This window comes from Bombyx mandarina, chromosome 23 (genome assembly GCF_030267445.1).
Source record: "Bombyx mandarina strain Sakado chromosome 23, ASM3026744v2".
NCBI lineage: Eukaryota > Metazoa > Arthropoda > Insecta > Lepidoptera > Bombycidae > Bombyx > Bombyx mandarina.
The window spans coordinates 16,465,943-16,480,031 of record NC_143229.1 but is presented as its reverse complement, the minus strand read 5'-3'; the positions used below and the strand labels follow the sequence as shown (position 1 = coordinate 16,480,031).

The window sequence follows — 14,089 nt, the reverse complement described above, 5'->3', positions numbered from 1 at the left end:
AAAACTGTAACCACTACTCGAGCTCCGTCTTAAATATTCGTGCGCACTCTACAGCTCTACGCGGTCCGCGTGTACTGACCCCCGACAAATGCCTATCATCACTGACCTGTATATTAACAATCTTTCCGAATTTGCAGAAATGATTGTTCAAATGCGTTATATCGTTCAGTCCGCGCGGCACTTTCTTCACCTCCAATGAACAGTTGGCCGCGTTGGCCGGTAGCGGGGGACGGGCCGGGCCTGAAAGTAGAAATGTGTTATATGAACTTCCCTTTGCACGTACTAAGACTTCAGCGATAACGAGTCCAGAGACGTAAACGCCGCCGTCACAGAAATGAGACATAAGCCACTCCAATTGCTCGCCACTGAGCATGATCCTTGGTTTCTCTCATCCAGCTCCTGCCAGCCACCCTGCACAAATCATCACTCCACCGAGGCTGAGGGTGTCCTGCACTGCGTTTGCTAATTCGCGGTCTCCACTCAAGAACGCGTTTACCCCAACGGTTATCGGTTGTCCGGCTAATATGACCAGCCCATTGCCACTTCAGCTTACTAATTCGCTGTGCTATGTCTATAACTTTGGTTCTCTGTCGGATCATCTCGTTCCGGATTCGATCTTTCAGAGAAACTCCAAGCACAGCACTCTCCATAGCTCGTTGAGCGCTTTAATGTCTCTATTGCACTAGAATAAATTTTCTCCTAATAAGTTTCTTTGATGGATCGAGTCAGAAATGATGAAATCCGTCAAAGAACCAAAGTAACCGACATAGCCCTAAAGATTAGCAAGCTGAAGTGGCAATGGGCCGGACATACGTGTCGCAGAACCGATGGCCGATGGAGCAGACGTGTTCTGGACTGGAGACCGCGTACCGGTAAGCGCAGCGTTGGGCGTCCCCCTGCCCGTTGGACCGATGACTTGCGGCGATATGCTGGGAGAGATTGGATGCGGAAGGCGGAGGATCGTTCATTGTGGCGGACTATGGGAGAGGCCTACATCCAGCAGTGGAGAGATACAGGCTGATGATGATGAAGCGCTCCTCATGTCCGAGGGTCGGGACCTTTGACTCTAACTGATCGGATAGCAGAATCGATCGATCTTATTCCTCCCACTTTACCTGCAACCACCTGTCGTTCAAGATTACCCCTCATCTTTCCTGGCTATGGTTCAAAGAATTTTTAAGGCCAATGCTGTTTTAATTTTGAGTTTCGTGAGTATAAATGCTCTGGAGAGCAGAACAACTTTGACTAGTGGGCAAATCAGAATGTTTAATCACTTCCATGGTGCAAGTACACAGGGATAATAATTGTAAGCTGCACATGTAGTTAGTCAAGTAGTAGTAAGTTATGGAGTTAAGGCGATTCTTTCAACAAAAGTCTATATCGAGCAGACAGTAATCTGTATAAGGTTTGTGGGAGGGGGGCAGATGGGTAGCTCAAGTGTTACTGGACTGGCAAACTAGCGTGCAAGGTGTTTACTGTCAGAGATAGCTCCTGATGGTTATTTAGATTTAGTTGTCGTGGCAGTACAGGCGCAAATTTCCATATGCATATTTGCTTATTGGTATCAGAAAGATATATTTTTCAAACTCACCTAATCTATTGTAGTCGAAGGGTTTCTTGTTGGGAGCGGGGTGTCTGGGTCGGGGCGGGAGCATACCCGCCATTGGTGGAGCTTCATGTCTTACTCTGGACAAACAAATGATTATATTGTGGAATTATGGTTCATAAAACTAAATCTACATTTAAAAATTTTCTTTTATGAAGATATATAGTTTTTCTATCTTTCTTTTTGCAACGAACTGTGACATGTTTTGTATGCGTACCTCGGTATGGGTATGAGCTCCCGCGGCGGGTGTGGCGGCGGGTACCCGGGGAAGGCTCCCCCGCACCAGATGTCTGGGGCCAGGGGGTTGTATTCTGTGAAAATAGTAACAAAACCAAACATTACAGATAGAGGAACATCAATGTATTTTTAAATAATGATTAGATATCCAAATTGTGGTTACAATAATTTCAGGTAAAGACCAATAATCATTTTAGGTTGTGCAAAACTTTATCGTAATGTTCTACTATTACCACTTTTAGCCCGCACACGTCCACTGTTTGACAGAGGCTTGCCCAAGCGACAACGATTTTAAGATTTCATTAAAAAAATTCTTTTAAACGTGTGATGTGACGAGTTACTCTCATTAGTATGGACTATAAGAAAATTTGCAAGCTTGTACTAGGCTAAGTTCTCTTGCGTAGATCTGACACGAAAGGAAGGGACAAGATTGATCGAAGGAATCAAGTCATGGATCCTGTCGTGGCATTGCTTTAATCGGATGAACGTAACATTCATCTCAGTGATTACCGGTATTATTAGTAAAGCACGAAATCTTACCAGGCACGTGAGCGGGCAGCATGACCCTGGACAAAGCGGCGTCTTCCAGCACTAGAGGGTCGGCGCCATGGTCCCACGAGCAGAGGTCTCCTCGCATGCAGTATCCTTTCTCTGAAACAAACAACAAGTTATTATCCTTGACTTGCACCAACCAAAGAAGTAACTTTCTCAGCCAACCATATCAAGATATATATATGTAGCATTTGTCCAATATTTTATTTTGAGTAATAATGAGTCATGTCCAATATGGGTTAATACCACTGCTCAGTTCGCCATATCTGCACATTTGTACCACAAATTATTATGGGCTAAATATCTCAAACCAGATGGCTATATAGTCTTGTTCTATGGTGGTACCTTCATCATCGATAAGCCACTGCGTACAGTTAAGATAGATGCAGTGGAACGTCGCACCAATAACTTAATAAAGAATTACAATGTTTATCTAAGTTTCTACAGTGATGACATTTGAACTTATTCTTGCATAAAATATGTATTCACTTAAAATTGATAGATAAACAAACGCCAGCCTTCGATTCCCCTTGCTTGTCGAGGTACTTACCATCGAAATCTCTACATCTCCGCTTGTAGCCGTCTTTATGGTCTAGCCTCGTATCCGGTATGGGCGATAGTGAACCTCGGGATCTATCGCGAGATCTCTCCCGGGACCTATCGCGAGACCTGTTCGAAATACACATTATTTATTACCTAATTTATTAATAAATATCTAACTATTTTAAATTAATTTCAAGATTAACAATATTATTAGAGATTATCTTATGAAAGAATGAAAAAGGTTAGGAAACTTAAGTTAGAATTTAAGTGCAAACTCATGTCTTTATTTTTGAAAATAGAAAATCTCGTATTAATTGCCGCTTTTAACATGCTATGTTTATCTTAGTAGGTATGTTCGTATGTAACGAGATCTCTGAAAGACATTTTCCATCGACCTCAAAACGTCCAGTTAACTTGAAAATTTGCAAAGGCATCAAGGACATAATATGACGATGCAATAATTTCGTAACCTCTCTCTAATATTCTAATTTCGATTTTAATCTACAATTTCCAATAACATTAACTAACCTATCCCGGTCTCTTGATCTTGAGATCGTATCTCTGTGTTCTCTATCTCTCGATATTCTATCTCTTTCTATTTCACGCACCACGCGCAGTCTGTCCCTCTCTCTGTCGTGGTCCCTGTCGCGGGTCAGCACTGGGGACCTTGATCTGTTTATAAACAAGAATACATATATGTTACATTTTCACACAGACTTAAGATATTCTGAGTTGCTACAGCGATATTAATTTCGCCTTGATTATTTCGTTATTTGTCTATAGGAACTTGGTCGTTTATTTAAAACTTGTCAAACTTATCAAGTCTAGAAGTATCTTAGTATATTGTACAATTCGTAAAATTATTTGGTTGTAAAATTGCATAGAATACAAAAAATTTAGAATTAAATTTTCCTTTCTGTTTAGGCTTTCTTGATTACACAGGTACATACCTAGACCTGCTAGCTCTGTCTGCTGGAGGTGGACTTCTGTTTCTATACCTTCGAGGAGAAGGAGACCTTGAGGGTCGGACCCTGTAGAAACAATAGTCGTTATGGTAGTCTAGAACTGTAGTGTTTGAGAATAGCCCAGGATTAGTACATAGCTGTAGAAGACTGTGTCTATAGTAGTGTAGTATGGGACTAGGGGCTACATGTTGGCTGGATCTGTGTCTGTTTGTGTATGAGAAGAGTTCGGGATCAGTACAGAGCTGCAGAGGACTGTGTCTATAGTAGTGTAGTATGGGACTAGGGGCTACATGTTGGCTGGATCTGTGTCTGTTTGTGTATGAGAAGAGTTCGGGATCAGTACAGAGCTGCAGAGGACTGTGTCTATAGTAGTGTAGTATGGGACTAAGGGCTACATGTTGGCTGGATCTGTGTCTGTTTGTGTATGAGAAGAGTTCGGGATCAGTACAGAGCTGCAGGGGACTGTGTCTATAGTAGTGTAGTATGGGACTAGGGGCTACATGTTGGCTGGATCTGTGTCTGTTTGTGTATGAGAAGAGTTCGGGATCAGTACAGAGCTGCAGGGGACTGTGTCTATAGTAGTGTAGTATGGGACTAGGGGCTACATGTTGGCTGGATCTGTGTCTGTTTGTGTATGAGAAGAGTTCGGGATCAGTACAGAGCTGCAGAGGACTGTGTGTCTATAGTAGTGTAGTATGAGAGTAGAGGCTAGATGTAAGTCGGATCAGTGTCTGTTTGTTGTGGGTACATACCGTTTACCATCATGCTCGTTTTCCCTGAGGTGTCTTCGAGGACGGTTTCTTCTCTCCCACGACCGAGATCGACGTCTTCGACGATCATCTTTGTCACGTAGCTAAAAATGAAGAACTTGTCTTTCATTTTCTTTATTTCCAGGGTTTCCTTAGTTTTTTATTTACTTTAATTTTTGTATTAATCTATATTAAGCAAATATATACAGAAGTACAGATGTGCGGTACACTGCTGAATGATATTTACCGCGCCATTGCAGCCGTGGAGCGGACTATGTCATTTTTATTGCAAAGTCGGATGAACGAGCTTACAGCCCTTCTGTGGTTGAGTTGTCATCACATCAAAAAATACCACAAGCCATCTTAAAATACGAAGGCAAAGCTCAAGAGTTTCTCAAAGTGATAAGACGATCCTATCGTAGAGATCAGAGCATAGGAACGTTCTGACGGCAGATTCCATGAGAACATGTGTCACAACTTATTGTTTCAGCCTAATTGGTCATTAAACGTAATTGTTAGTTTGTTTTAATTAATATTCCTTAATGATAATAAATAAGGTTGAGTAAATGATTGTTTGCACTGTTCCAATCCAGACAAACCAGTGTTTACTGAACTACTGAGAAACGGGAAATGATTCACGGAATACATTAGTAGGGAGGGAAACTGATGTTTCTCTCATCTCGTGTACGTACAGAATCAGCGCGCCTCTCTCTTCTCCGCGGAGGTTGGTATACAGGCTCCTCCAGCAGTTCAGTCGGCAGAACCTGTGTGACGAATGCACAATTATTGACATTTTAGAACTACACCACATATTTGATTTAGGGACTGCTCACTGATTTTATTCATGTTAGTCAATTTGAGAGTCCTCCATATATTAATGCAAAATCAGTTCAAAACAAATTTTTTTCCTACCTAATCTAGTAACCTCGAGGGGTTATTCTAGATTCACCGAGCAAGTATGTGAGCTCATGCCCACTATGAGTGTTACTAACACTAACCCTAGCAAGAGCAGAACTTCGCAGAATCTACCACCAGTTCGGAAACGCGACCCACTGAGAAGATTCGGCGAGAAACTCAGTGGGCTGTGTCTGAGGGTTAATTTAGAGTACTTCGTCGCAAGCGAAGGGTTCAGCGAGGACGGTGACCGAGGGTGACCCATTCAAAGCATGATGTAATTTCTACTGCATTGTAAAAACATAACGTATCATCAACTAAAGTTAAGTATTTTCGGATTTTGATTGATTATCAATCAATGTTCATTTATATTGGCAATGTTACAGGCACAGCCAAATTGCGATCTACCTTCAAGAACTTACAATCCTGTGAACCATATGATGGTAGGCTATGTTGATATATTTATGTACTACTATTTATTTCAGTAATTGAGAGCAATCTTTTCTAAACAATTTAACATCTTTAAAACTGATGATACCTTTACGAGTGTCTGCTCGGTCGGAGGCGCAGCCCTAGGTACGACCACGCGGTGCCGGAGTGGAGGAGCAGGCCCATTGGCAGCTGTAATGAAAATAAACAATCTTAAGAACGTTTTCTTTTTTTTCCTTCCCTGCCTATTCTGATAGCCTTGAGAGGCTAGTAGGCTAGTGTAGGTGAGCTCACGGGGCTCAAACCGGAGTGTTGCTAGCACTGGCCCTAGCAAGAGCAGTGCTTCGCAGAATCTACCACCGGATCGGAAACGCGACCCACTGAGAAGATCCGGCGAGAAACTCAGTGGGCTGTGTTTGTGGGTTAAGACGTTTCCTATCATTATCATTGATTACGTACATGAAAAGTAAATACATTTAAATATTTTACAATAATCGGCACGAGTCTTGAGCTCTCTGCAAAAGAGTTGGGGCCGTCTGCGTGTCGTGCACTTAGGGTCAAAATAAATTGTTTACTCATGTATTTAATATAATTGTTTATATTATAATTAAATTAACTTCGTTCTATTTATCTGGGGTTTCGCTCGCATTATATTAAAAAATAACCCTATTACCTACCCTATATAAATACTTATCATAACAATGAAAATTAAATGAGGTTGTTAAAAAAAATGTGTGGCTAATATGATTGGACGAAAGTGTAGTGTTTGCTGCAATGATGTGTAAGCACAACACAAGGAACCAATCACAGCTGACGGCATGTGACGTGACACGGGAAGATCTAATCACGTAATCAACATGGCCGGCGCCACCTCCCCCCCTTTTGCCTTGTTCCCCCAAACAGACCCAAAAATGGACTACGTCAAGGTCAGAGCTCAAGACTAGTGCCGATTATTATACATATTTGCCGTTGCTGTGCTTTTAAAGCATTTAGCACGAAGTGAGTGTGCAATGTCAAGATCCTGTTACCCCTCTCACAGACTGAGCTTTGAGGTTATATGTTCATTATTTAGTTTATTTTACAATTACAATCATCAGCTTCGAAAAGTCTCTGACATAATTTTTTAACGCTTCTTAATGTTTTTTAACACAAACATATATGTTAATTATTATGTTCTAAGACAAGCTATTTTCGGGTGCCTTGTTATTTAAGCCATTCACTATTTTGACTGTAGGTTGATATCAATCATATACCAAACATATCATATAAAATAATTATTCATTGTATAGTAGATTGATTAAATAAACACAGTTCAGTACGGCATAAGCCCTCATTTTTTTATAAATATATTTTACAGCATTACAATTGTTATAAAATTTGTGTACATTTTAGTGCCTTCAATAAATATGACTGTGATAAATTTGATCTTGGTATTTATACATGGAACCCTAAATAAGTGTATTTGCATGCTTTTCAAGTAAAATTATAACTATCCTAACACATCCTTAGTTAAAATTACTAAAATTAATTGTAAAATATTTTACCATGGTTCTCCAATTGAGGTTCTTTCTCAGGTTCTGGTAGTGGAGGAGTAGGCTTCTCTGGCTCCCGACCATGTTTCAGATACTCTTGTTTCTCGAGGGAACCAAACAGCATCTCAACAAATGGTTTGGTTTCTGCATTAGACAATAAGAATAATAAAACTGATTAATGTGCATTATCGTAATAATTTATAAGGAGTTAATAATAATAATAAAGTAATTTTTTTTACACAGCATTAAATATATAACATGATTGTTTTTATTTTATTACTATTAAGTAATACTATATAAATGAGTGTCTTGGGCATGACGTGGGAGGAGCTAGAAGAAACCGATGTAAATGGAAGGATTTGATTCGAGACCTACACCTCAGCAGAAAGTAATAGAAAGGAAAGAAAGAAAGTAGAATATAAATGTGGTATCTTTACTTGCATACAATTTTAAAAGTTTCCTGGGGAGATTTCATAGTTGTATTTTTTGCAGACATATTTTGTTCATTCATTAATTAATTCATCATACCCTGCTGGAGAAACACGTCGAGTTGATCCATCATCACCTCACGGAGCTCTTCCACGGGTTTGTCCTTCTTGACAAGAGCGTAAACATACTTGGCGAGGGCTGCTGGATCTGCATCACAACTGTAACATAAAGATATACTGTGTTAAGCAAAAGCCTTTACACATTCCAGTTTGGTTGTTGTCAGTTCAGACTTTAGAATCAATTTATTTTACTACTATTTACAAAAAACAAATCAGTAATGTCATTGTGTCAAATATTGATTCCAATTATTGCAGAAGAATAAAATAAAAACAGAAAAAATAATTAGAATGTAAAGTTTTAAATTATCATTAATGCAGTCAGGTAGAAATAAGATCAACCAAAAGGTCTACCTGGTCAGGCCCAGTTGGTTACCGAAACCAGTAAAACACACAACATGACTGACACCACCTGTTTTGAGACATAAATCAGCTCCATCGCATTGTATAATGGTTGTATGCTGTTTAAATTACATTGTATTATGGCTTCACAGCAGGATTATGGTATCTAATCTAAGGCTTAAAATAGCTTCACTACTGTCTATTACACTCTTATTTTAAATTTCACTATAGTAATGTCTGTTTGTACTTGAAATTAAACATGTATAGATACTTTAATTAGTAATTTTATTTATTCTAGTACATTACACTTTTGTTTTACTTTGTCACCATAACCTGACTTCCAAACGTTGTGTGAGCGGACTGTTAAAACATCAATAATTCCTAGCTGGGTACCATAAATTACAATATAACAACAATAATAAATTGTGTGCATAAAATTAATATGTATTTGTTCTTTTTTATTGTTTTCTGTATGGAAACATAATTATTTTCCAAATTTGATTGAAATTTTTTAGAGCTGCAGCTTGGTACAAACGAGAAATGTTTCAGAATGTTTTTTTGTTCTAAACCTACCATAACAGTTAAAAAAAAACAAAAAGCTGAACACATCAACTAGAAAACCTCTCTTTCCACTTCATTATACATGATCCTAATTTGTGTCCAACTATTTGTGATTAGTTTTACGTTTTAAACTCAATAAATAATAAAAATGTTACTTCTTTGGTACTGAGATATTAATATCTATTTTTGGTCAAACTAATGCACCATATGAAATTAACATGTGTGAATCATAGCAAAGCGAGGTTTATTTTTAGTGTTTCACTAAGACAAACAGCTAACTTTAACAGTTGTGTGGGAGTCATCTAAAATTATACCTTGTAATTGTTTTATTGAAAATAGATTTCAGACGATTTATTTCACTATATCTGTTGATCTACCCAGGTGGTGGCACCAAGATGTGGATGCCGCCAAAGTAAGGCTTTCGTAAAGTAAGGCTTAGAACTTATATCTCAAGGTGGGTGGCGCATTTACGTTGTAGATGTCTATGGGCTCCAGTGACCACTTAACACCAGGTGGGCTATGAGCTCATCCATCAATCTAAAATATAAAAAAAAAAATTGTATTCTATACTTCTTCATGATAGGTAGAATGTGATTCCTATCTACATAGCAAGAATAATGTAAATCCTATAGTTGTAAGGAACATTGTGTACTTAGCACATTTATCCTGATTTGTGCACACACGGCTTAGTTACAAGACAATTTTTTTATTTTTTGTTATTTATTGTGTATCTTTTCTTTTTTAGCTTGTGTGTATTGTGTGCCTTTGGAATAAAAACTGCACAGGTACGTATGAATTGTCTAATATAGGCGCACTTGTGAGAAATTTCAGTGCAAAAAAGGATTAGTTGAAAAACACAGTTTCACGTGCGTTCATTAACATAAAAACTAAAAATAATATAAGTAAGAATTACGTCTGAGAATTAAAAAAATATATATAATGCTACATACAACAAATCATAGAGTTGTTTCAGAAAAATATTTTCAAAGTTGTTGTATTTTGTCATTTTAAAATAGTATTGTAGAATTGCCTAATTGTTTGAAAAATCTTTTGGTATGTGCTTTTTAATAGCACTTTTTTTCTTAAATATACAAACACATGTCGCCATTAATGCAAATTTAGGTTAAAAGAGATTTCACATTTAAACAATAACTTTTGACTTTTGGTTTACATATTTTGGGAAAATGGAATTTGGCAATTTTTGAATTGCAATACTATTTATGGGTCACTCTTTCATGCGGTTCGGTTTAAAAATCTCAATTTCAGACTTAAGCAATTTTCTATTTCTACATCTTTCACCCTCCTTAGTAACATGTTTTATTTTAATTAATAAAACGTTTCTCCCGGAACTGATTTTAATGGGTCAAATGTCCGTCCATAAGTAAATGAACTTACTGATTACAATTTACTTTTGAATACTACTATTGGTAACTTAAATGATTATTATAATTTTGGCTGCAACGTAACCGTTCTCGAAGGCGAAATGGGGATAATTTTGGAAAAAAAAATGTTTACTAGGTTAACAGAAAGTACTTATTTTTTTGTACTAGTACTGTTTGGTTCTGTTCAAAATGTGCACGCTGCAGTGTTTACATTTTTTTTTTATTGGAGAAACAGTGATGTAGACAGATCAATGAGCAAAATTTAGTTTTATAAAGGAATTTAGCGACTTTTAACACATGTATTACTTACTAGACGCTGTAATGGCGTAATCAATGTTTGATGGAAAAATTCACCTTGGCAACAAGTCTGAAAACCGTATGTAATGTGAAATTGACAACCACTTCGACTTCGCGCCCACCCCAAGCGTAATTTGACACCTAAGTCACGTGATCAGTTCAAGCAAATACAAACTTATATGCAAAATCACGTATTTTTCGGCTGTAAAAATGAAAATATGACGTGGAAATCGTTAAATATGCAAAATTACAAAATAAATAAGTCGAAAATATGGCATCGTGTACTCACAGTGGTTCCAATATGGACGTCAACCACGATTTGAAAGCGTCCGGATTTTCTATTAACATATCGGAAAAACTAAAAAAAATCAACAATACTTTTATTTGTAATAATCCATTCAAAAGTGCACTTGATCACTTAAATATCTAATTAATTGTTTATAATATTATCCACAATAAGTTTTCTAATATAAATTACGTCTGCACGTAGTTATCACACTTCACAATTTTTTTGCCTAAAAAGTGTTACTAGACATCAAACTTCTGATTCCGGGGAACTGTCGTGTAACATTCTAGAAATATTTGCGATATTTTTTTTATCTTAATTCCGGAAAATTTATTTCATTCATTTTTTAAGCTAACTTTTTCCACGTCATGCTAATAATAATTATTTAATTCACTTAAGTGAAACAAATTAGCTTGTTTTTTTAACAGTCTATTTAAACGAGATAATTTTTGTACACAATGATAAAAAAATATTCTAATACCAACAATTTGATAAATTATTTTTTCAGTGATAATTTATTTTTGAACTTATTGCTTTGTAAGCCTAATAGATCTTCAGGCTTAAACATGGAACAATTATAGCTTCAACTAATCATTTAATGATCGTCAAAGAGCACAATTATCCGAGATCCGAATAAAATCCATAGAGATTTGAGGTTTTAGTATATTCTTGGCTCCATATTAAGACGACCACAAAAAAAAATTAATCAAACTACACCGAAAAAAATAACCACATGTCAAATTTGAAATTATAAAGTAATCCACTTGGCCATAATGTCTATGAAGAAACATTGGCGAGATAAATAAAAATCTGCAAAAAATGCAAAATGGCGTACCTAATTAAAATTAATTCAGAAACTGAGAGTTCCAAATATTAAAAAAAACCCGGAAACCTTTCCTTTTGTTAAGTATGATAACCCATTTATTACCAGAAAATAGTTGCCAGGAATATTTTAGTATTACCTTATAGTAAGTGTAGTAACTACTAAATCGAATACTACTAAAGTTGTTCAACTTCGTTTTCCGTATTTTTTTCGAGCCGTGGATTTAAATAAAACTACTTTAACGGTTTAATCTTAAGGTTTTTTTTTAATTTTAAATTACGATTTTTCTGACGTTTTGAATACCTTATAATTTTTGTAGTCATGAAAGACGGTCAGTCGAAACGTTAGAAATAACATAATGACAAAGATGAATGCAAGATTATGTTCTGTGTTTTCTATTTTTTTCAATGGACATTAAAATTCGTAATTGTTTATCTTTACGTTCCTATGTATTGTTCCAATATTGTCGCTTAATGCTTAAATAAAATTACCGATTTATAATGAACTTGTTGAAGAAGAAACATAAAAGCATTAAAATTTGAAGTTGTCGTACATAATGACAAAGATGAATGCGAGATTATGTTTTGTGTTTTCTATTTTTTTTTCAATGGACATTGAAATTCGGTATTGTTTATCTGTACGTTCCCATGTTTTGTTCCAATATTGTCGCTTAATGCTTAAATAAAATTAACGATTTATAATGAACTTGTTGAAGAAGAAACATCAAAGCATTAAAATTTGAAGTTGTCCCTAAACCAAAAAGAAAGAAAAAAAAACGCTTACTGTACACATATCGATCGTTGTGGCTATAGCGTGCTTAGTGCGAGTTTTTTAACGTTTTATCGTTCTCGATAGCGTAAAAGCGAAATCAATTTTTTTATTGTATACAGTTAGAACAATGCCCCTAGCGGTAAATCCCCAAAGCCAGATACCATCTTTTATGTAGAGATATATACTTCAGCCCAGTGATGGATTTACGCCTAGGTGCGTAAAGCCTAGGCTGAGGGCGGCATGATTTGAGGGATGCAAAGTTTTTGAAATGCCAAAATTTGAATCGCAAAAAATTTAAAGACTGCTTTGAAAATGAGGCAAGATTATTTTTGATAAAAAAAATTATTTAGTTGTTTTAAATCTATATATATAAAAATGAATTGCTGTTCGTTAGTCTCGAGAACGGCTGGACCGATTTAGCTAATTTTGGTCTTGAATTATTTGTGGAAGTCCAGATAAGGTTTAAAAGGTAGTTAGATATGAAAATGTTCGGAATTAAAAAAAAAAATGTTTTTCCTTTGATGTGTCTGTCCCCCGTCGGACAGATTTCTTTTGTGTAAGTTTATTTTATACAAAAGTTTATGTCTTTTATTTATCGATTGAGGCACTACGCAGTCTGCCGGGTCAGCTAGTTTAAAATAAAAATATTGGATAAAAATTAATAAAATTTATTCTGACATTAAGGGTGGCGTGGCGAGATAAATAGGGCCTAGGGCGGTATGAAGCCTAAATCCATAGACATAGATTATACACTTAATATATTTGAGACTTAAATCCATCACTGCTTCAGACGTAAACATGAACAACATCTACGATTAATATTTTTTAATTTTTATTAAATATTATAAATATACATGTTATAAGCATACATGTAAAAAAATTGCTTGGTTTTCAACAGACACAAAAAAACGAAGATCTTCTAAAAGTTTTGGAATTTTTTTGTTCCACTAATATTTTAATTACCTAGAAGTTTTAATTAGTTGCAGAGAACAACATATATGATGGTGAGAATGCAGTACATAATTCATTGTAATTCTCAAATGTCTTATATAAAGTCTTCAAAAAAGGTTTTATTTCGAAACTTATTACTCGTAGGCTCATAAGGTGCTAGTATTATATTAACATAACAACTATGTTAGTAAATATTTCTTTTAAATTAAAGTATATCAAATACGACCCTCTCTTTAAATTTGTTTTCTAGTAATGACAGCTTTATACCTAGCAGAAATAGGTATGTTTGATGGCAAGTTTATTATAGGCCCTAACTCTACCAAATTTCTTCCTAAATGTTTATAACGGTTGTTTCTTTTGGCGCGTTTGAGAAAATAGATCATTGTATTTTTAGTGCGCGTGGATGTAACATATAATTCATTTCATTGTAAAGATCGTGTATGCTAATTTGAGGTCGCCTAATGTAAGTATTATTTATGAGAAAATTTGATTAGATTATACATCTAATCTACTGTCGATAATTCCTTACGCCAAAGAAATATAACGTACTATACTGTGTACATACACCCACGTTTATCTCACGTAATGTTTTCCGTAATTTTGAACTACGCCGTGCCAAATAAT

General features: G+C 36.1%; 1 protein-coding gene across 8 annotated transcripts in view; it reads right to left on the bottom strand.

The window, feature by feature from the left end:
* Positions 1 to 11,163, bottom strand: part of swm (Zinc finger protein swm) — a 30,066-nt gene extending 18,903 nt beyond the window's left edge. For 6 of the 8 annotated variants that reach the window (XM_089737783.1, XM_089737785.1, XM_089737784.1 and 3 more), the window contains exons 1-13: positions 10,924 to 11,163; positions 8,036 to 8,154; positions 7,520 to 7,651; positions 6,085 to 6,167; positions 5,345 to 5,416; positions 4,656 to 4,756; positions 3,889 to 3,969; positions 3,467 to 3,610; positions 2,946 to 3,064; positions 2,384 to 2,494; positions 1,824 to 1,917; positions 1,592 to 1,686; positions 107 to 240 (exon numbers count right to left, since the gene is read on the bottom strand). In XM_089737783.1, coding sequence (XP_089593909.1) covers positions 107 to 240; positions 1,592 to 1,686; positions 1,824 to 1,917; positions 2,384 to 2,494; positions 2,946 to 3,064; positions 3,467 to 3,610; positions 3,889 to 3,969; positions 4,656 to 4,756; positions 5,345 to 5,416; positions 6,085 to 6,167; positions 7,520 to 7,651; positions 8,036 to 8,154; positions 10,924 to 10,982 — 1,344 coding nt within the window. In that variant the 5' untranslated portion in view covers positions 10,983 to 11,163. The remainder of the gene's footprint in view (positions 1 to 106; positions 241 to 1,591; positions 1,687 to 1,823; positions 1,918 to 2,383; positions 2,495 to 2,945; positions 3,065 to 3,466; positions 3,611 to 3,888; positions 3,970 to 4,655; positions 4,757 to 5,344; positions 5,417 to 6,084; positions 6,168 to 7,519; positions 7,652 to 8,035; positions 8,155 to 10,923) is intronic. The other 2 variants (XM_089737789.1, XM_089737790.1) reach the window with 1 other exon arrangement.
* Between the last annotated feature and the right edge of the window lie 2,926 nt (positions 11,164 to 14,089).